The 23,589-nt window shown below is 47.3% G+C and overlaps 1 protein-coding gene across 3 annotated transcripts in view; it reads right to left on the reverse strand.

The window, feature by feature from the left end:
* Positions 1–1,141: 1,141 nt before the first annotated feature.
* Positions 1,142–23,589, reverse strand: part of LOC144114808 (eukaryotic translation initiation factor 4E-1A-like) — a 37,476-nt gene continuing 15,028 nt past the window's right edge. For all 3 annotated transcript variants that reach the window (XM_077648778.1, XM_077648779.1, XM_077648780.1), the window contains 4 exons: positions 21,133–21,246; positions 6,707–6,846; positions 3,749–3,803; positions 1,142–1,945 (listed from right to left, as the gene is read on the reverse strand). In XM_077648778.1, the coding sequence (XP_077504904.1) occupies positions 1,886–1,945; positions 3,749–3,803; positions 6,707–6,846; positions 21,133–21,246 (369 nt within the window). In that variant the 3' untranslated portion in view covers positions 1,142–1,885. The remainder of the gene's footprint in view (positions 1,946–3,748; positions 3,804–6,706; positions 6,847–21,132; positions 21,247–23,589) is intronic.

The following is a 23,589-nucleotide window of genomic DNA, read 5'->3' on the forward strand; positions in this document are numbered from 1 at the left end:
CGTTTTATGGAAAACGGCGTTCGATATATAAAGCAAGAAATGCATGTGTTTATTCAAAATATTTAGGAACAGTTTGACATAGCCAATATTTCATAATGTCCGTGACCGCTATCAAAAGGTTTCACTGTAAATAGCTTGAAAATGCTTTACAATGCTTCGGTTTTATTTCGGAATGTGTTTCGGACGATTTAGGACTAGTACGAAGACATCCACAGCTTTCGCGAACAGCTTTGGGCTATTACAAAGCGTCAATCTGAGGTGGGTGCCCCGATTTCTACTGGGCCTGGAATCATTCTTTTTTGGGCAGATGGAAATAAATCTTGCCCATATGATGTCGAGACAATACAGAAAACAGACATACTATTGAAGACATCAATGCATTGCGTAAACCAGCTCCATGAGCGAAAAACGGAGCCTGCGAACGAGCAGCTGTCCACGTTTCATGCCGAGGTTGCGCAGTTCTTTCGTCAGAATCAAATTCTGACGATGCATGCCATCGTCACTGCTCCTTCATGCACTGAAAAATCTGCTCAGATGCAGCAGAATAGCGCAGCTCTGCAGCTGCGTCCCGCGAGCGCACACCGCCGGAACCTCAACTCCTCGGCAGCCTCGATATCACTGAAATCGCGCTTCGGATCTGTCGATCACCGGCGATTGCTGATGCATAGTGGCGTGGTAACTGGAGTTACGGCTGGCTTACATGCAAGAGACTGCACGAACAGCGCGTTTGAGCGGCGAGCCGCAGCAATAATTTCTAACTGGGAAGCTCGTCGCACTAGCCGCCGCGACGACTCAAAACCGGTTTTAGCGCCGCGGCGGCAGGATTCGCTAGCGTTCTCGCTTGTGTGTGAAACAGGCTGAATACAGAGGCTACTCGCAGATAGTGAAGACATAACCAGTACCTCAGCATGCAGAGAATCAGCAGTACAGTTCTGGCCTAGCACAGGCAAACCTGCACGTGGCACGCATGCGACGTTCCAATGCTGTCTTCAGGAACTACTTTTAAGAGTATTCTAGTTTTCCATGCAGTTGAGTAGAAAAAAATCCCTGGGCCTCAAACTTGGGCTTCCTGTCAGCCTCATCCCAAGGGAACATCTCTGTGCAGACTGTACAGCACGCAACACACCACTGAAACTTAATCTTATCTAGTAAACCAAATAGGAAGGACAGACTTTATTACCTGCCAAACTACTTGCTACAGCTGGTATAACACAAGATTTTAAAAAGTGCAATGTCACACACCCACACACAAAACATGCAGCACATGTTAACAGTACATATACAATAAATCAGATATTTTATTAAATACCCAAATAAAGACACATTCTTGATATAACTATTACAAGAAAAAATGAACAGAGCTTTCATGCCAAAAGAGCATGATGCTGTGTAGCCGACAGTAATGAAAACAAGATGTTCAGAAGGCTGTGCAGCAGGCACGCAGCACACTTCTGAATACGCACCACTGAACTTCACAAGAACCACCAAGGCCCATTCTCATTGAGACGAGTGCACTGCATGTAGTTACAATTCCATTTGAAGGGAAAGCTTAGATTCCAAGTCATGAAGTCGCAAAACACTACACAAGAAGACAACTCCAGCAAAATAGGAAAAAAAACTGCATGTTATCTTCAAAGACAAAAAAAGCAGCTGGAAAATATTTCATTACAACCACTTGCTCACTCCTCTTCTCAGCATTGAGTTCAAAACACTCTTGCCCTTTTCCTTTCGTTCTTCTCACTGCTGAAAGCTGCAGCACTGTCTTCCATGCTTTCACATCTTTTTAACACATAACAAGTGCCAATTCTTTTGGAGTCCCTTTTCCACAATACATAGTGTTCTTTCCGAAATGACAGGTTCTTGCTTTGTTTCTCCTAAGTTCCTGTTAAACTTGATATCTAGCCCTTGCCGTGGAACCTTGTTTAGACTGGGTGTCAGCATGGGCCTAGAAAAGAAAAGCACAATGACATTAGAAATTCCACACCAGTGAGCAAAATTTACTATGTGAAAGGAGCATGTAGGCTTCTATCACATTAGTATTAAGTGGATATGGAACACTTTTTTTGCTAAATCTTCATTTACTATGTGCACTGTTCAAAATAAATGCAGACACCCTGCCCTTGTAGCCTCAGTTTACATAACACACGTTTCACTAAAACAAGTTATAGGTCAGCAATACAACAACGCTACTCTCATTATAATCAATTCCTCGCATCTTTCATCCCTGGTCGACCAAGGCCATGGTCACCACAGTAAACCAGTACGAAGCAGAATAACGGTATGTCGACACTGCAGCATTTGATGTCGAAGAAGGAACAAAATGCACTGCTGCAGCTTTGTTTCCAGTGGAAAATCTGGCATCAGGCTTAAGCCCAAGACCAAGTTTCCCTGTTGGAAGACAAATACAGTGAAAGCTCGTTATTCACAACTCGTTAATTCGAAATTTTAATAATTCGAAATAGTCATCGTGGTCCGGTCAGCAGTGCATAGAAGTCTATGCGCGTAACAGCTCGTTAATTCACTCAAAAATTGGCGTCGCCACCCATAATTCGAACTGCACGCCGCCAAGTGCCGCTGTTGAAAACCATCGTTGGAAGCTTTAACGGCAGAACAATAGATGGCACAACCATCGGGGCGCCGCTAGGGTGCTGGAACAAGTACTAACCAGTCTTTCCTGCCGCGACTGCTTCGAGGAACGACGTTTTAGAGTTTTAGCCCTCGTTTTGCACGCCGCTTGCTGTGAGCTTGTGTCCGCGAGATGTGTTCGCGTGGGAAATGCTGCGCCAAGATGGTGAAGGAGAAAGTGGCGATTTTACACGAGGTGGACGAACGGAAGGCCAGCAAAGTGGAAATCGCGAAAAAGCACGGGATTCCACCAAGCACGTTGTCGACCTACGTCCGAAATAGGAAGGCCATCGAGGATGCCTACGAAGCCGAAGATTTCGCCAGCAACAGAAAAAGGCTCCGATTAGCCAAGTATCCGGAAATTGAGACCGCTGTGATCACGTGGGTGAAGGAAATGAGAAGCGCAGACATTCCACTGAGCGGCCCAATTATCATGGCGAAGGCAGCAGACTTCGCCCTGCACATGAATGTGGAAGATTTTGTCGCCTCCGAAAGATGGTTTCACCGCTTTCGAGACAGACAATCTTGTCTTCCAGGTGTTGTCCGGAGAAGCTAAAGAAGTGGACGCAGAAACTTGTGCTTTGATGATTACGTTGAAGTAGACAGCGATGCAGCAGTGTGCGGTGCCCGAAGTGATGAGGACATTGTCGCTTAAATTGTTGGGGAGCAATGTGTCCCAGAAGAGGCAGAAGACGAGGACGACGACGAGGAGCAAGAGCCCGTGTGTCCGTCCGCGGCCGAAGTTATGGGAGCGCTGAATGTCGCGCGCCTTTTCTTCAGCTTTGAAGATGGGGAAGAAGACTCCCTGCATCGCATTCGCGCGCTAGAAGACCGAGTGACTACGGTAGCCCTCAGAGAGAAGAAGCAGATGATAACAGATTGTTTTGCTAAATAAATGTTTTTCGTGCCCTCCGGGCATCAAACGCGTCCATTTTTGCTCTTTCATTAGTTCGAATTTTGGTTAATTCGAACTGGCCTGGCGGCCCCGTGGAATTAGAATTAACGAGCTTTTACTGTAATTGCATGCTGGCCAATTATTGGTCCTGGCTTCATTTGCATCACTGCATGTGTACACAAACACAAAACCTGAGGATAAAGTAATCAAAGCATAACAAATGCATACCTGATATGGGACAATGTTTCGTGGATGCATGTTTAACCTTTCCTTCAAAGTCTTCCTGTATAGCAGAAAAGAAAAGAAGTTAACTTGGCAGAAAGGAATGCAGCTGTTATATAAATGAAACAAGGCCAACATTTACCCTTAAATATCAGCTAAACAATTCATGGGACTGCTATAGGCTACAGATGAATTGGTTTTCAAGAAAACGTAACCAGCCTCTATTGAAATTAGGACAGCGAGGGAGCCCTCAAAAGAAATTTCTGCTTTCCAGACAAGTGTATGCAAGAGGCAACTTTGCTACAATTAGGTGCACCTAATTGCAGCAAAGTAGCCCTTTGAGTACACTAAATTCCACTTGAGGTAAATTTTACACACACAGTTAAATCTCAATGCAATTGATTATGCGGCACTGCTAAGAACTGTTTGTTATATTTAAATATCGTAATAATGAGACCACAACAAAAAAAGTAACCAAGTGAAACCAGAATTCCGCATCTTTACAAAGGGCACACACATGGCCAAGGAACAGGAACGACAGTAGCTTTTTTGCCCGTTTAGTTTTCTTTTGGCACCTATGGCACAAGCACTCCAGAACAAATTAGTTGAAGTCTTCTTGTACACAGCATAAAAAAAATGTTACAATATTCTACAAATGTGAAAAGCTTGGCAATAAAGACCAGGATATCTGCATGCAATCGAAACAGGTTCGTTTGCTTGGTCAGTGCGCAGTGGTTTAGTGTCATTCAAGTCATTCACATGACAGCCATCTTTGTTGCAAATGTGGGTAACAATGTCTTCCATGGACAGCTTGAGTTGACTCAAAGGCTGCCTTTCACACTCAATGCAGTCATTGAAAGTTAGGAGAGTTTACAGGAAGCATCACGGTGACTTTTTTCCACAAGTCTCTTCTTTGTCCTTCATGGATGACATTTTCTGTGCGGGATACTTCAACCACCCCTCCTCACCTGGCCATGGAGCTTGACCAGCCACACAGAAAATGTCACCCACGTCTGCTTGTTTGCCCTACACTTGCACGGCAGCAAAAGGACATTTTTCACGCAGCAAGGATGTGCATATTTTCGAATAACATGGGTCTTTTTTTTTGCTTAAAGGCATTGCAGCAAAAGAAGCACAGGCACATGAAAATGCCATTTCTCTCTGCGTAGCACTTTGCCCTTTAAAGGAGCTCTGAAACACCTTCTGAGGAGAGTACCGTATTTACACGATTATAAGACTACTCGAATGTGGCCCCCTCCCCGCCCCATATTGCATGCCAGGAAAGAAAAACTGGAGGTCGCTTAAGCTTTGCCTTTCAATAAAATCATCCCGCCGCCGCCGCTTATTGTCAGCCTCTATCAGCTGCCACACACGGGCGTGCCCGTGGACAAATACCAAAACAATAATGTATTAGCCAATCGATACCATCCACACTTGCACTATCGTCCTCACTAGCATTGTCATCGTGATCACTGCTGCACAGCCACAGCACATCGCTTTAACGTCGTCGTCCAGCGAAATCCCGCACTTCGCAAACTGCACCACGAAATTGCGCGGAACAGCTGAAAATTTTTCCTCGCTGCAGCCGCCACACCTCTATCACCCTTTCAGAGACTTCGAACTTGTGGCCCGGTGCGCAGTTGTTTGTTTCTTCAGAGTAAAGAATGACATCCGTCTTGAATGTAGCCATGAACGAGTGCCGGACACTTACCGGACCCGGAGCACAAATGACGAGTGACAAAGCACAGCATTAAAAACTGGCAAAATGTGGCAGGCCGTCATCAAATGCATTAAAGCAAAAGAGAAACTACGCGTGAGTGGTGACGGTCTTTTCCGTCGGCTACAGACACTCCCCGCTACAGCTGCTGTTCTGAGTGGCAGTGCCGCCGCGTCGAAACAGAGCCCTTCCGTTAACTATCGACACTCCCTTGGGCGCAGACTGAAAAAAAAAAAACATCTGGGAGGACACTTAAGCTTTGCCTTTAAGAGTAGAATGCGATAGCGTCATCAAGCCGCAATCAGCAATCAGGAGCTGCATCAGCAGCCATTTGTGGTGAGGGTGTGCCAGTTCTCCGCTTATAGACAGTCATCGCGTGAGGGTAGGAGGGCGTTGACAGAGCAGCTGCTCAAGGCCAGCACCACAGCAAAAATGCAACCACGCTGTAGCATCCCTGATATCTCTTTTGTCTCGCCTTTACGATGCCATGCTTTGGTCTCAAATGTAGGTCTACACCGCCACTTCAGGTTTTCATAATTTTAAAAACAGGTCGACCTACAATTGTGTAAATACGGTACAAAAACTCGCTCAATCACTATATTCTCTTGTCAAACATCTGAACCAAATAAACACTTCTACACCCAGCAGAGAACACACCATCACACGCAAAAGTTGGGAGAGTTCTTTCCGGCAACTTTTTCATGCTCGTGCCCTCTTCAATCACACGCTGCTGTGTAATTCTGCCCAGAGATCACTACTGGTTAGATTATTTCAGCCATTATGCAGTTACCATGGCCACGGCCAGTCAACAGCATTGCTCCAGGGATTGCAGAAAAGAGATGAAGAAAAAATCTTAAACCTAGAATTGTTGACCTGAGGTTCACTTTAACGAGATTTCACTCTTATTGCCTAGTTGAGCCACTTCGGCTAATTAAAGAAAAAAAGAAAGCAAAAACAGCTTCACACAAACCACTATTAAGCACAACGGAAGCTCAAGTCTTGTAATAGCTTTTATACTGCTACTGCTCCTTATAATCCCCCTGCGCATTCCTTTAGCAAGCTAGGCCATATTTGCCTTGCCAATCAAAAGAGACCATTTACTTTCTGAAAACATTGAGCAACTGTCCAGATGACTTTACGATTAGATATGGCTGGTTACTGGCAGCACCAGAATTTGGCCCTAATATGCATATTTCAGCAGACTTCACAAACAAGGAAGACTGACTGAGGAAAAGCAACAACTATACCCAATCTTGATGTTGCCGTCAGCCCGGCGAACATCGGCAGTCCATACAGCAATCTTGTCAAGCTTGGCTCGGATCTGGACTACAGCACCACACACATCATCACTGAACTCGTCGAAGCCCTCTCCAATGAGGCACAGCAACTGTTGAGAGAGAGAACCATCACAACAACATTAGCTCCATAGCATGGTGTAAGACTTGCCGCTTCCATGTTCTAAACATCTCACCTCATCACTACAACTTTCATCTTGGTCTATACCGCTTGTTCTACTACAGTGTTTGGATGCTGATGACAATGCTGAACTCTGACAATATTGACAGTCTATTTGATGCAATCACAAAACGGCGAACGGATGTAACTTCGTGAAGACTGAGCGCCACTCCGTCGACGCGGTCCGAGAAACCCAAGTGACAAAACGGCGAACGTATGAGGCCCGCCGCGGTGGCTTAGTGGTTAGAACGCTCGGCTACTGATCCGGAGTACCCGGATTCGAACCTGACCGTGGTGGTCGCGTTTCGATGGAGGAGAAACGCAAAGGCGCCCATGTGCTGTGCGATGTCAGCGCACGTTAAAGATCCCCAGGTGGTCGAAATTATTCCGGAGCCCTCCACTACGGCACCTCTTTCTTCTTTCAGTGCCTCCTTTATCCTTTCCCTTAAAGAGGCTGCGAAACACCGCTTGAACGGACGCCGGTTACGCTTCAGATGGATTCGTTATGTCGCACAGATGCTGACTAAAAAAGAATTACGAGAATCGATGCATAGGAACGCGAGTTATTCAATGAAGAAATTTCAAAATACAAGCAAACAAAATGCTGCCCTCAACTCGATTTTCGCGTAGCTTCCCGTTCCCATTTCACTCTCCCAATGACGACACACTAAGCGACCAATCAAAACAGCCTATCTTAGCACGTGGCGGAAGTTTACACTCCATGGTTGCCTGTTTCTGTAACTTGTTCATGCCAAGGCTGGCGGCGCCGTTTGCATGGCTACAACAACTATGTGAATGCCCAGCTGACCAAGCAATGCTTCGTCACCTTGACGGCGCGGAAGGGAACACTGATCAGTGACGTTCCCTTACTTATGGATCCAAACTTGAGCGCGAGATACTGCGATGGTGACAGCCTGCGGAAGATATCAGACACATTTAGCACAGCGCGTACCGCTACTACTGCTTACCGCCAACCATCGACCCTAGCGCGCTGATTGGTCACGACGAGCAAGGAGCGCGCGATGTTGATGGGAACGTGGCGCCATCTGGCGCCGCGGCCCGGTGATCCTCCACAAGATGACGATGTGCACTGTCTGCTAAATGTGAGCTGAACGCATCATTCCTTGGGACCGAAACGAACGCTTATAGAGTGCAATGGCTCGATCAGATCAACTCCGCAAAGCCGCTCTCAGATACTTAGAGAGTACCCATAAGTATTAGTGCTAGGTCGTAGGATGTTTACAGAAAGGCGCAAAGTCCATCGATGCAAAAAGTAGCCAGAGCCTCTAGTGGTGTACTTTTGTTTTACTTGCTTTACAGTGCTTTTATCTAGGGCGAACAAGTTGGTTTTGTTAATGTAATATAGAACACAAAAACTTGACAAAGCGTATCTCTAGTTATTAACACAATTTGCGGTATATTTACTCTTTGTCCAATCATAAAGCTCGCTCTCCGTGATGTCATATCCGATGCCAAAAACCGCCACTGTATGGTGACACCGTCAGCGCCATGAATTTGTTTTTGCGAGCTAATTAAAATATTAAAAACAGGAGTACCGTATTTTCCGGTGTATAAGACGCGGTTTTTTTCCAAAAATCTTGCTGGTGCGTCCTATACAAGGGTGCGTCTTATATGCGAATTTTTCGTTTTTTTTTGCGGGTTCAGAAATTACTCAGGTTCATGCTCAAGCTTTTTTCACCGAAAAAATATCACTACCAATGATGCGGTAGTAGCACGGTTAATACTTCAATACGGGGACCGCCGTGCGCAACTTTTTTTAGGTGAACTTTATCATGAAACGGCGGGGATGACGACTTCCAGAATCGCAAACACGCGGTCGTTTCGGAGGCGCAAGCAAAAGTAATGTGAAATTCCCAAAGATGGCGACAGTCGCGCTTCTCGACATTGTCAAGACAAGCCAAGCCGGCGTTCTTTTTTAGTCATTCTTTGCAACTTCGCAACCGTGTACGTATTACGTCTGTGTTGGTGACTTCGGCGTGTGTTTTCCACTACCTACACCTGTCGTGCTCGGTCTTACTACAGTATGCCACCGAAGTTGCGCAAGAGCTACACCGCAAAGTTCAAATTATCTGCGGTCGAGTATGCTACCGAAAACGGAAATCGGGCTGCGGGCCGCCATTTCGACGCCACCGAGAAGATGATTCGCACGTGGCGACAGTCGTCCGCCAAACTGCAGGCGATGAAGAGCGGAAAGAAGGCTGACCGCGGGAAGAAGGCGCGGTGGCCTGAACTTGAAGACCGGCTCCTCAAGTGGGCTCTTGAACAACGGGCTCAAGGTAGGGCTCTGTCAACCGTGCAGTTGCGCTTGAAAGCACGCACTTTGGCGAGTGAAATCGGTGCCGCTGATTTTGTTGGTGGGCCGTCATGGTGCTATAGATTTATGCAGCGCAAAGCCTTGTCAATAAGAGCGCGAACGACAATGTCTCAACAACTACCAGACGATTTCGGAGAGAAAGTGGAGAAGTTCCATGAATTTGTGAAGAAGGAAGTCGAAAAGAATAACATCATCGACAGCCACATCGTAAACATGGACGAAGTGCCTCTAACATTTGACATCCCTATGTCAAAAAGTGTCGCTCAGAAAGGTGATAAGACTGTCACAGTACGAACAACTGGGCACGAAAAGTCTCACTTCACTGTCGTACTTGCGTGCTGTGCTGACGGAACAAAGCTGCCGCCGATGATAATTTTTAAAAGGAAAACGATGCCAAAAGAAAGCTTTCCGCCTGGTGTTATTGTCACAACTAACCAGAAGGGCTGGATGGATGAGCAAATGATGGGAGTTTGGCTCGAAAAGTGCTTTTCGAAGCGCCCGGATGGATTTTTTCACTCCCGGAAAGGCCTTCTGGTTATGGATAGCATGCGGGCGCACATTACTGACTTGACACTGAGGCAAATCAAGGCGAAGAACTGTACCCCTACAATAATACCCGGTGGTTTGACGAAGGTTCTACAGCCTTTGGATATTTCCGTCAACCGCAGCTTTAAAGCTGTTTTGCGACGTATTTGGGAGGCGTGGATGACGGAAGGCGAGCACAGCTACACCGCAACTGGACGCATGAGGCGCGCTTCTTACAGCGAAGTTGCGAAGTGGGTCCATGAGGCCTGGAGTGCTGTTAGAGTGGAAACCATAACTGCAGGGTTCCGGAAGGCTGGCCTGCTAGCTTCATCGCCAACCGAGCACGACGACAATCAGACCAGCGGTTCTGAGTATGAAGAGAATGCTTCAGCCGCGTTGCCTCCAGAAATGGGCGAGCTTTTTGAGAGCGCATCCGAAGATGAAGACTTCGATGGTTTTAAGTAAAAATAAAATGTTACGGACATATGGGAGAGTTCTTTCGTCGTATTTTTCTTTCTTTTTTGCTTAAACGTGGGCGGGTATGGCGTGAGTGTTGCCTTTTGCGATCACTTAGCGTTGCTTAAGAACTTCTCACAGGCCGCCGCGGTGGCTCAGTGGTTATGGTGCTCGACTGCTGACCCAAACGACGCGGGTTCAATCCCGGCCGCGGCGGCTAGAATTTCTTTGAAGGAGAAATTCTTGAGGCCCGTGTACTGTGCGATGTCAGTGCCCGTTAAAGAACCTCAGGTGGTCGAAATTTCCGGGGCTTTTCACTACGGCGTCTCTCATAGCCTGAGTCGCTTTGGGACGTTAAACCCCATAAACCATAAACCAAAACTTCTCACAGATAGGTAGGTAGGTGGGTAGGATAACTTTATTTAGCTCTACGGAGCTTTTATGCGATCAGATGAGTCCACCCATGGTTCATTTCGCGATGGTCGATCAAGCGTGTTTAATTAACCCTGACTAGCCTAAGTGGGTAAATTGGGGTGCGTCTTATATACCAACTTTTTTCAATGAGAGCCTTCATATATGGCGAGTGCGTCTTATACACCGGAAAATACGGTATACGCGGTATGACCGATGCCAATAGCATTACTACAACTCATTCTATGCAACCAACGAGCAAAACAATGCACTGCAAATGTGTTTCGGGGCCCCTTTAATGCGCGGTTCAGGAGTCCACCGAGATGCGAGATAGCTACTACACAATTTTCTCACCCCAACAACCAATTTTCAATGTATGGGACAAGCGATAACTGGCCGCGACAAAAGCAAGTTGACGGCGATGACAATCCGACTGCCACCTCAAAGTGTCAGAGATCACAGAGACCTCTACTGGCAAAAATGAGGTACCAAAAGTACACTAGCCGACGGGTAAGTCGGGCTCCAATAATTCGGACTTGTAGTATATTTCGGACCTCGATGAGGCACCGTTGGTCACCCCATAGAAGCGCATACATATTCGCGACGGATATTTAGGATTTCAAAAGTCAGAAAGTTCAATTTTTCGGAATAATTTCAGTCGCCTGCGAGCCAAAATCGGCCACCTTATCAGCTTTTCGCCGGTGCAAAAGATGCCATCTTGGATTGAGGTGGATTTACGCTGCAGTTGGATTGGCTTGACATACTTTTGGTACCTCTTTGTTGCCAGTAGAGGTCCCTGCGATCTCAGACACTTCGAGGTGGCAGCCGGATTGTCATCGCCGTCAACTTGCTTTTGTCGTCGACGTTGTCGCGGGCAGTTATCGCTTATCCCATACCTTGAAAATTGGTCGTTGAGGGCAGCTGCATTTTTATGGAGGCAAAACGCTAAGGCGCCCATGTGCTGTGCGATGTAAGTGCACGTTAAAGATCCCCAGGTGGTCGAAATTATTCCTGTGACCTCCACTACGGCACCTTTTTCTTCCTTTCTTCTTGCACTCCCTCCTTTATCACTTCCCTTATGGCATGGTTCAGGTGTCCACTGTCCCCCGGTATATGAGACAGATACTGAGTCATTTCCTTTCCCCAAAAACCAATTATTATTATTATTATTATTATGGGAGAAGGAAATTGTGCAGGCACTATCTCACATCTCAGCGGGAAGAGATAAAGGAGGGACTGAGAGAAGAAAGGAAGAAAGAGGTGCCAGAGGGCTCCGACCACCTGGGGATCTTTAACTGCACTCACATCGCACAGCACACGGGCGCCTTTGCCTTTCGCCTCCATCGAAATGCGGCCACCGCGGTCGGGTTCCAACCCTCGGGTACTCCGGACCAGTAGCCGAGCGCCCTAACCACTAAGCCACCGCGGCAGGTCTCATACGGTCGCCATTCGCCGTTTCGTCACTTGGGTTTCTCTGACCGCGTCGACCGAGTGGCGCTCAGTCTTCACAAAGTTACATCCGTTCGCAGTTTTGTGACTGCGTCCGGCGGTTCCGCCGCTTTGAACAAGAAGTGCCTTCTCTTTGCATGTGTTTGACAAGCTGTGTGGTGCACACTCGGGTTGTGGACAACATGGCCCCGCCAGGTCCATCAAAGAAGCGTGGGAACTATTCCAACTAAATGTGGTGACCTTGCTGCCTAGCGTGTACAGTGAAAGCACAACTTTGGCGCAAATACAGGCGCAAATAGTCGCCAGCAAGAGAAATTTGTCGCAAGGTAAAATCAGTGACATTTTTAAGCCGATTTGATCTCAATGAAGTGATTCTTTTGTACTTCACGGATTTTTCAGACTGTCCGATTATTCAGACCATTTTTCGTGTCAATTGAAAGTCCGAAAAATCAGTCGGCGACTGTATAGAAGAACTGAGGATTGGGCGTGTTGGTGGTGATCCATCGTATTAAAACCAGTGCTAAAAAACAGAACGAGACGAGACACAGACGGCGCCGTCCATGTGTCTCGTCTCGTCCTCTGTTTTTCAGCGCTGGTTTTTAATACGATGGATTACCAAAAGTATGTCAAGCCAATCCAACTGGAGCGTAAACCCACCTCAATCAAAGATAGCGCCTTTTGCGCTGCCGAAAAGCCGACAGATGGCAGGTTTTGGTTTGCAGGCGACCGAAATTAGTCCGAACTTTCGGACTTTTCAAGTCCAAAATATCCGTCGCGAATATGTATGCACTTCTATGGGGTGATTGACGTTGCCTCATCGAGGTCCGAAATATCCTACAAGTCCGAATTACCTGTCGGCTACTGTAAACACACCCCCTACTTTGGCTGCCAAAAATTGAAATTTTCTTTCCCTCATATAATAAATGCACCCAGTTCTTTAGGTTCACAGTCTGCTGCTTATGGCAATGAATGCTAGAAGAAACCCTTTTTGAAATGTTGAAGCAATTATGCAGTAATATAAAGTGCCATTTGTCGAATGCCTACACTACTATATCTCACCCTACAGCCAATAAGTGTTCTGCAGAGAATCTGATCACCAAAAGAAGCCCCACATAGTCACGAAGAGGTTCTCTGTTTGATCTGCATTATTAAGCATTGCAGAAACTTGCTGCGGTTTTGTTTCATGCTGAATGCTAAGAGTTTGCTCTTTAGACAGTGGTGCTTCAGCACAAAGCCACAGATGGTTGATCAGGGAAGAGCCTGCAATTGACTCGAGCAGTAGAAAGCTAAAGGGGTGGTCAAAAGTGCCCAGGCCACATGGTCTGCTTTGAAGCGTTACAGTCAAGCTGAAGACTTACCGCTATGAATCTAACAAGGTTGTGAAAGGCGAGAATGATACTTCCCCTATACCGTACCATATATTCAGCTTCAAGGACAACGTAAATGAATGGCCAAATATCTCGAAAGTGGTGAAGTAGCCCTTTAAGCTCCGCATTAAGGTTTATGGTTTATAGGGGTTCAACGTCCCAAAGGAACTCAGGCTATGAGGGACACAGCAGTGAAGGGCCCCGGAAATTTCGACCACCTGGGGTTCTTTAGTGTGCACTGACGTCGCACAGTACACAGGCCTCTAAAATTTCACCTCGGCCGGGATCGAACCCGCATTTTTCGGGTCAGCAGCCCTGTGCCATAACCACTGAGCCATCGCGGCGGCCATATCAAAAATGACAATTTGCAGACATCTGTACCCCAATTATCATATAAACGCTTCTAAGGGCCACACCCTGTTTTCCCGAAGAAAATATTTAAAAAAAAAAGATTCGTGTAAGGGCCGCACCCGAACTTTCCCGACCCACGCAGGAATAGCCTTCGAAATGCACACGGCGTGGCCACCGCGATCAGCTCCGACTGCAAGCAATGGTGCGCTTTATCACAAAAGACGCGCACGTGCACAGGAGCTTCCAGGTGCTGCGGCTCATCATCATCGTCATTAACTTTTTCCTCCGCCGCGAGCTCCCGCTATCCATATCTGCGTCAGTATCACCAGCTCCAGCTTTTTGTCGCTGTCAAAGGCATGGGAGCCGTAACGTGTTAGTTCACTGTAGTTGTAGCTTTCGTGTGCCGTGACCGAGCGTTACAATTTTAGCGCAATGGGCAAACACCTAAATAGCTACATGGCTGGGGAGTTTGCTCTCGAACACAGCAAGCATGTGGCGGGCAGAAAATTCGACATGGCTGAGGAGTGCGTCCGATGATTGTGCGACCAAAAGGATGCATTGAGGAACACAAGCTGCAAAAACCGCACTTTCCGAGGCAAGTTGTGCAAGTTCCCTGAACTGGAAGAAGAGCTGCTCTGCTATGTGATGGAAGTGTGGAACAACGGCTACGCGTTGACAGCGGACATGCTGCGCAACTTCTGTGCACCAGAGCACAGCACCAGCTCGGAGTCACAATACTCCGTGAGCGATGACTGAACGTAGAATAAATGCCAAATGCCACTCATTCCCCGATTGGAATGTTTATACGTGTAAAAAAAATTTTTTCGCACTTCGCGTGTATGGGCCGCACCCGAAAAGTTGACCCTTGAATCGAAAAAAAAGTGTGGCCCTTACAGGCGTTTATACAGTATAATTGACCTTGATCCCTCGACTTGCACTAGGCTTAACAGGGCCGACAACAAAACACTTCCGAATGCCAAATTCGCAAGACAATTGCTTCCCGTGCAAATCAGGTTATTGATCTTGCCATATGCGCCTCTCGCATTGCCTTCAAGCTGACGGAGAATTTGGTATAGTAGAATCTTAATTAAAGGAGTATAGACACGTAGCTTTTGGGTGCTTTCTTGCTTGTAATGATGCATAAAGCATTATTATACATAGATTACCACCTGGTATTCTCCTACGACCACTAAATAATTCATAATCTCATTTCTTTCTCGTGCTGTTTCGGTTTCAGTTTCAATAGGCAAATGAGGACTGAAGTCAACGTGTGCTTACAGGTCACGTGAGACTTGAAAAAACTGCATCCCAACCCAAACGCATGCATTTTAGGTCGTATTACTCGGAAGCGCACGAAGAGCTTGACCCGCTTAGAGCGAAGTGGCAAGCGGAGACATCGCCGCCGCGGCGGCGACCCTTTTGAGCATGTAGTGTAAAATGAATATAGCCGACGAATTAGTCTCAGGCAGGCACAGAACAGGCCACAAAAGTACCAAACCTACGACCGATGAGCTGCGTAGTAAAGAGTAAGCTAGTGCCGAGTGCCCCCAGCTGTTTACAGCGGACGCGAACGGAAACGCGCCCGAACCAGTCGTCATCGCGTTGCTGGTGTCCCCCGTGATAGAATCCCAACGGAAATTAAATTTTCGCGACGCCAGAAAACCGCGGTCTCTTGGATGGCGAAAAGTGGCCAAAAGACCGCAGGCAGACTTGCGACGTAGCATTCCATGGGGTGCGCTCGGTGAGCAAAATTTTACCGCTCTAAAGAACATTTCTGGCGCTGAAACGTGCCAAAAAGCACAAAAGAAGTGTCCCTCCGATTATGAGCCCATTCACGCTTGCGAGTAGCGAGCGAGGTGAGCTTTCGGCCTCATACTCAAGCCACGGCATTTCCGTGACCGACCGACACCCGACCCCCCCCCCACGCATGAAAGCGGCCACTGCCTTCGAAATACCATGAAATACCCCATAAAAGCGGCCACTGCCTTCGTGATTCAAAATAACCCGAAGGTTGAATGCATGGGCGCGGCGACCACAGCCTCGTGCAATGCTTGGTCAGATTAGAGCAGGGGTTGCACGCGCCCGGTAAGAACTTGAAACAGCCAAAGCTCACTGCCTTTTTTGCACCTGAATAAAGTTTTGCTTCACTGAATACATTGTATTTTTGACTTCCTTGCCGTTGCAGCGCAATTGAAGCTCGACTGCTTCAGATTTTCTCGGGGGGTCGTTTATATCGAATTTCCCCGCCCGCCATCCCGCTGACTTCATTATAACGAGGGATTACTGTATTATTGCTGCTTCCACATTCGTTGTCATTCCGGCTCTTGAGGAAGGCTGGTTTCAGCACTGCAGTAAATTAAAACGATGAAGCAGAGATTATATGGACGTTTTTCCATGCCTCACGTGACACAAAAGCACTCCGACGTCGCAGCCATCGTTCGGCTGTTGAAGCCGAAACCGAAACAGCGGGACAGAAGAAATTAGATTATAAATCATTTAGCGGTCGTAGGCGAATATCACATGGTGATTCATGCGCAGTAGTGTCTTCCGCATCATTGTAGAGAAGAAAACATGCCACCAAAATTAGCTGTCTATACTCCTTTAATGATACGAATCTCACAGCGCCGCGAAACATACTTGTATCATACAAAACAAACAAAATTCACACGCAGCCAGGGAAATACATTTATGCAGATCTGTTTATGGCTAACGTGATTTAGTTTTGGCTGCCGCTCACTGCTCGCAGTGCATACCATGAGAGTGGCCATCGCAGCATCAACAAAGCACTGGCCACCGCTCAATTGCAACATTGGCAATGTGTGGGCCACCTGCCACTGCTCACGGTGCATATAGTGGAAGCCCGGTTATACGTCCCCCGCTTTTGCGACGACCCGGGTTTTACAACAGATTAACATAGTACCGGCAAAGTCCCCATAGAAGCAATCCATTAAAAACCCTGGTTATACGATGCAATTGTACGCCTGACCCGCGTTATATGACGGCTCTCGCGAAGCGCTGGACGGAATGGCGGACAAAAACTGCCGCGGGCCTCTTTCTTCGCTCCGTCTCTCCGCATGCAGAGCGCTTGACCTCGCTCGACCGGTTCGCTCCAGCGGGCATCGTCTAATCGTTCGTTTCTCTCTACCCCACCAGCAGCCACCCGTGACGACCGCTGTGCTGAAATAGCGCGTTTTCTTCTCCACAATCACTTTCTCCCTTTCTTCTCGGCGGCGCCGCCTCTTGTCGCATTGGGGAAGCGTCTCTTTCCTTCCAGTTTCCCAGCAGCAGATCACCGACAAGGTAGCGCGGAGAGGCCTAGGTTTATCGCACGTGATCTGTCATAATCCTAGCAACCAGTGTTCAGTAAGGTATTGAGTTGTGTGGAGCAATGCGATGCATGATGTCCTGAAAGCGGACAGTTCTGTTGCTCAGTGATAAGCTCAATATTATCGAGGAAGTGGAAAAGCGGCATGGAGCCACGAAATCCAGCACTGCCCGGAACCTTAAGATACCCGAATATTAGCTTAAGACAATCCTGGCAAACAAAGCGGTGATATTGCAGAATGCCAATAAGTTCGGGCTCAAGCAGAAAGCGGCAAAAGAAGGACAGCATGAGAAGTTAGAAAAAATTCTCGTCAAGCGGCTGCATCAAGCACGGAGCTCTGCGATCAACGTTGACGGCGCCATTTTAAAAGAAAAGGCGGACCTTGTGGCATTGCGTCTGGGCATCGACGACTTTCAGGCATCGAACGGGTGACTGGATCGCTTTAAAAAACGATACAGGACTGTGTACAGCCGCTCCTGCGGAGAAAGCACTTCCGTGGACATTTCGAGGGTGAACAAGTGGATGGAGTCGCTGCCGGAGATGGTTGCTGCATACAAGCCCTACGATGTTTTCAACGCCGATGAGAGCGGTATTTTGTACCATATGCAGCCCGAGCAAACTCTTGCATTTAAAAGTGACAGCTGCCATGGTGGCAAGCGTAGTAAAGATCGTGTGACGGCACTATTCTGTGCTAACGAGGACGGTTCCAAGAGGCTGCCCGTGTTCATTGTTGGAAAGTTTGCAAAGCCACGGTGCTTTAAGAACTTGAAGACGCTGCCGTGCAGCTACAACTTCAATAAAAAGGCGTGGATGACGTCTTCGCTCTTCAGCAATTTTCTGCAGCAGTTGGATAACAAAATAGGTTCTAAGGCAAGGAAAATACTGCTTTTCGTGGACAACGCACCGTGCCACCCACCCAATATGTCCAGCCTGAGGAACATAAAGGTTGTTTTTTTTCCGCCCAACTGCACAAGCTGGCTGCAGCCGCAAGCTGGCATCATTAAGTGCGTCAAGCAGGGGTACCTGAAGCGGTTAGTGCAGCATCGGCTGGAGGCTATGGAGCGCAGCGAGTCGGAAAAAAATATCACTGTGCTCGACGCCATGAACTTTATTGCCAGTTCGTGGAACGCAGTGTCGCAAAGCACAATCGCTAACTCGTTCAAGCACCGTCTTTAAGTGAGAGACTGCCTCCTCTGCTGGGGATGCAACAACCTCAATGCCGCTCGAGGCTGATGGAGGCTTTGCCGACGACGATTTCGAGGGTTTAAACCTCACTACGACCTTCCCCGAGTACGTGGAGGCCGACGACAACGTTGCTATCTGCGGCGAGGTGTCACAGGATGATGCCATCGAGGAGGTTTTGCCTAGTGCCAACACCACTGCGACATCGGACGAGGACAATGACGATGCCACAGATGCCATGCCTGTGCCTACCACGTTCGCCGAGATGCTACGGCACATAGATGGCATCCGGAACTTCATCTGTTCACGCGACGCCACAGAGGACCTCCTTTTGGACGTTGCCCAACTCGAGCGAAAGCTCTTGCTTCACGGATCAAAGTCCAAAAGAAACTGACCAACTTTAATTTTTAAAGTTCGCGCCGGCTGGCGGGAATCGCGGCAGTGGAGAGCCGTAAAGGTTCGTTTGAATAAAGCATGATTGGTACCTGTACAGCAGCAATAATTCTTATCGCATTTACTTTTCTGGTAATTTCGGTTTCCAAACCCCGTAGAGTATGTTAGTAGTTTACATTGAAGTTTCTCGTAAATTTGTCGCGCAAAAAAGTAGTATTTTTATAGGCGTAATTTATGTTCGTATTTTACGACGCCCGCATTTTAGGACGCTTTTTCGCGGTCCCGAGAAAGTCGTATAATCGTGGTTCCACTGTACCGCATCATTGGCGATCATGGCAGCAGCAACACGCGGGCAGCGCTTACAGTTCTCAAAAGCGTGGTGACAGCTCACGCGTCCATACCATCTGCAGTTGTGCCGGAGTATTCGGAACACCCAAAATTCTGGACATTGTACACAATGCACTCCAGCTGAGGAATTTTACAAATTCGAGTCATCCTGAAATCCGTATTTGTGATCAGATTGAGATACTACAGTAACATAAAAAAAGAGCACCAAACAGAGCCAGAACATCACCGGGCAGGATAGTCACGTATGTAAGAAGTACACCATGAAAGTCTACTTCAAGCAAGTCTAATGGTATAGTAAAAGCTCGTTAATTCGAACTCGAAGGGGACCGGAAAATTGTTAGAATTAAGCGAAGTTCGAATTATCGAATGGGCGCTAGAATGAGCATTCATTGTGCCCCGCGGGCAGAACCCAAAGCAGTCACACTTAGACTCGTAACCGCGAGCTAGGCACTACTACACGTTTGCGGCGGGTGATTCTGAGAATTGAATTCATGCGGTCCTAATGGCAAATGAAATAAATTGATCGGTCACTTATGCGCCAGAAACTAGTACTGGAATGCATTCACGTGAGCAGCCAGCTTTAGCGCTGAAATAGGACGCTATTTACGCTCCAAAACATGTTTATTTACGGGGAAGGGTTGCCGGAATTAAAAGTGATAAGTGATGTGCATTTGCTTGCATTTCTTCTGCAGAGACTCCACCAGCATCATCTGGAGCTTGCCCAAGAGCTCCAGTGCGGCGTCCCAGTTCTCAATGGCAGAGAAGTAGCGTACTGCAACATCGAGCGCCAGCACTACTTCCATGCACTTGGCGGTGACAGGCTCGTCACCGTCGGCTGTGCTCATCGCACGTGAGCCTTGTGGCATCTGCTGACAGCATGCAGTCACTTAAGGGCTCCGTCCCCACACTGCTGTCCACATATCTCGTGGCACCAACAAAAAGCATGACAGCAGCGCGGAAGCGCCCGAATCACCGAACTGCATTGTGTACACTACGCGATCGCGACCCAGCGACCGCATCACAATGAAAACCTGGAACAGCTTGCGCCGAAGCATCAGTGACGTGGGCGAGTGCTCCGACAGCCTCATGCGCTCGACTTTTTTACTTTTCAATTGCTTTACATCTCTAGTAAATCTGCAGCGTGTTGTGCTCACTATGGGTCAATTTCTACCTACGAGGAGCGGTGTCAGCCAGGGGCTCCCAGTTCGAATTAACCGTGGCGGATGCAGACTTGTTTGAATTAATGGAAGTTTTCCCCATTGAAATACACGGGGCTATGCTGGGACTCTGGCGCCAGAATTAAAAAAGTTCAAATTAAAGAGCTTTCACTGTACTTAGCTCGCTCGCTGCGAACTTCAGGGCCAGTATTCTGGAAGTGAACATGTCCAAATAGGCATGGCCTAAAGAAGGTGCACTCTCTTGCTCCAAAGAACGACAAATGCAGTTGCTGCCACTGCCTCACGTCATTGTAGTCGTGCAGAGGCTTTACAAGCCTTTTAAAATCAAATGCAGCCTCCTCTGCCTGCTTCTGAATGTTTGAATACAAATTGCAAGCATGTACAGCACAAGTTTTCTAACATTCATTTTTGCATTATAATTATTGATGCAATGGCAATAAAGCTTTAGCCAATGATGCAATAGGATGGACGGGCCTGCTGGTGTCACACAGCTGTCAACGACAAAAAAAAAGGCATTTTCAATAACCCTTTCTTACAAAATTTTGGACTCTATAGATATGCTCAAACAAGGTAACCTAATTATACAGGCAAGACTGCTTTCTTCATTGGTGAAAGTATCTTTTGAGAAGAAGCGTGCATAGTTGCATGCTTCAACTGAACTGTGCACGACTACAGATTCTGACCAAGCTCGCAAACTGCTCAGATTACTCATGTGATCTAAATGCACCCTAAAAGTTGCCCGAGCATAATAATTTTGCAGATAAACTGCAATTTTTAACAAGCTGATATCAAATTTGAAACCTTTCAGTCTGGAGCAGCATTCTTCAGTGCTAAACAACATTAAGACTACTTACACTTCCAAATCCAGCAATGAAGCTAAAATGTATCGCAAACTCACAATTTCAAGCCAGTAGTTGTCCAGGTCAGTTGTCCTCTGGCTTTTGTTCAAGTTGAAGAGCCAACGGCCTCCTTGCTTGTTGCGACAATCTTCCCACATGGGTTTAATGCCATACTGTACAAGAAGGAATGCTTTATTAGCTAGGATGCTGAGCAACTCACCACTGTAGATCAAAAGCATTGCAGAACAAAATTTTCTGAACCTCACTGGATGCACTTTAAACATGCAGTGAACTAAAAATTCATTTACTTGAGGATTTTCAGATGGGTGTGCACTCAGTCAAAAGCAGGCACTGTACAGACAGCAGTTGATACTGACACGGCGCATTTATTCCTCATCTTCGCTCTGCCCTGATCTCAAGCACACAGACAAGACATGATACTCCTGCAGGCACAAGTACAACTTCTAAACAAGAGCAATCTTGTTTACTTAGAGGAAATGACTAGGCTATTCTGGACAGCTGATCTAGACACATCAGAAGAGAAAAAAACAATGAGGCGCATGAAGGAGCAAATCACCACTGGGTTCAATTTCATGGCCACTCTACGAGATGCGCCACTGCGAACAAATGCACAGCGTTCAATACAACCAGCACAATCCCGCGCACATCAAACCACGCGACAAACACCAACACACGGCCACAGAAGACAAACGTTTCTGCACTTTTGCACTTGATTTGGCCGCTGAATCAAGAGCACTAGTGTCAGGCTACACTCGTTCCACAAGAACACCCCTTTTGTAAGCTAGTGCAGAAAGTGCAGCCAAATCGAAGACACCTTATGATGATGTCACATGGTCAGGCGACTTATTTGGCAGGTGCCACATTCCCCCGCAAGACTTCAAATGGTTGCCAACGCAGACACTGGACAATTTTTTCAGACAACTTGGAGGTACTTACACTCTTGTGTTAAAACACCTCAGACGATAACACACGCCATTGCCGTTCATTGTGCAGGATTGCCTCAGAGTCACCGCAAGGAAGCACTAGCCTATATACACCCGCAACTTGCCACTCACCCTCCAGAGCACCCACACATGTGTCTGGAGCGTCGCCAATCATCACACTCTTAACTATCAGTGTGGTGAGGCTGACCACATGTACAGCAACCGTCTTTACCGACAGCTGGGTCTGCAGGGGCCAGGATAGTGACCTCAAGAAATTGAAAATTACTTTGGCAAAGCACTGGGAGTGCCGTACCACTATTCCCGGTCACTGTCCACAAGTCATTTCACATCTCTGCAGTGTCCTTGCACTACAGGCATCACCCGGGGAAGGTTGCTTAGTCCCCATCAGGAAAATTAGAAGCAGCAACCCTCATCCACATGTCACAATATGCATAGTCATATCACCACTATCAAGCAGTCAGCAATGACAGCATGCATGAAAAACTTCTGCACGTCACTCTTCAGGAATTGCAGTTCATGAACACTGCTAGAGCTTTGGCAGAGCGTGTTTGTGCATTCAGAACACTCGGCAGGCAAATGGGAGTGCTACTGTGCATGTGTTAAATACTCAGCTGGCAGCGTGCGAGTGGACAGAATGCCCAGCTTCGCTTGTGCAGTGACATAGAAAGTCAATTCTGCAGCTGGTCACACAAGCCATACATATGTTTTGCACCAAGCTGTACCTCTACCACACACTATGCCAAGGAAGCTGTGGGTGGTAGCCTGGTAGAGGTGTCAGTTTCCACCTGCTAACCCCTCACACCTGTTAAAAGACCAAATATGAAATCCAAACAAAATACAGCACGCTATATAAATTTTCACACAACACACTACTGTATAACCATCAACGACAAATTGGTGTGGGCAGATAAAATAAAAATACTGCCCAGCCGGCATCGCCTAAAGCACAACATTAACCATTAATGACAAAAGGCACAGAACCATTCTTGTCAGCTTTGAATGCTGGATGGACACATTTTCATCATGAAGGCCATTAACACAATTGCAAGCCCCACCTTTCCTCTCACAACACAATTGCTCTCGCCGCCTTCCCTGGCAATGCCCCAAGAATGCTGCACACACAGGAAGACATGGCCGCCATTCGCAGCACAGGCAAATGCTCACCGCTGAAGTCGCACCCTTGCCTCAGCAGGTAAGTCAGAAGCCTTTCTTACGTAGCCTTCTACTTTCGAGGAATGCCTCGATGTTTCGTAGCTAGCTGGCCTGCTCTGTGTATCATTTTTTTTTTAAGTGTAATAAACAGCAACTGACCAACTAGCTTTGTCGTCCCTTAGTGAGCACGAACCCCTCTGTGGTTAGCCAGAGAAAATGCAGTACCTGAGGAATGGGAGTGTGGGGCAGCCTTCTGGCGCCAGACCACCAAAACTACCTAATAATTTTTTATTAACACAGGCACTTTTCACTCTATATATCAAATGCGGTTAGCCCTAAAACTGATATACTGAACTCCCCAGTGTCAAGCGTCGCCACACTACACAAGTGACTGGTCGT

Source organism: Amblyomma americanum, chromosome 1 (assembly GCF_052857255.1).
Source record: "Amblyomma americanum isolate KBUSLIRL-KWMA chromosome 1, ASM5285725v1, whole genome shotgun sequence".
Taxonomy (NCBI): domain Eukaryota; kingdom Metazoa; phylum Arthropoda; class Arachnida; order Ixodida; family Ixodidae; genus Amblyomma; species Amblyomma americanum.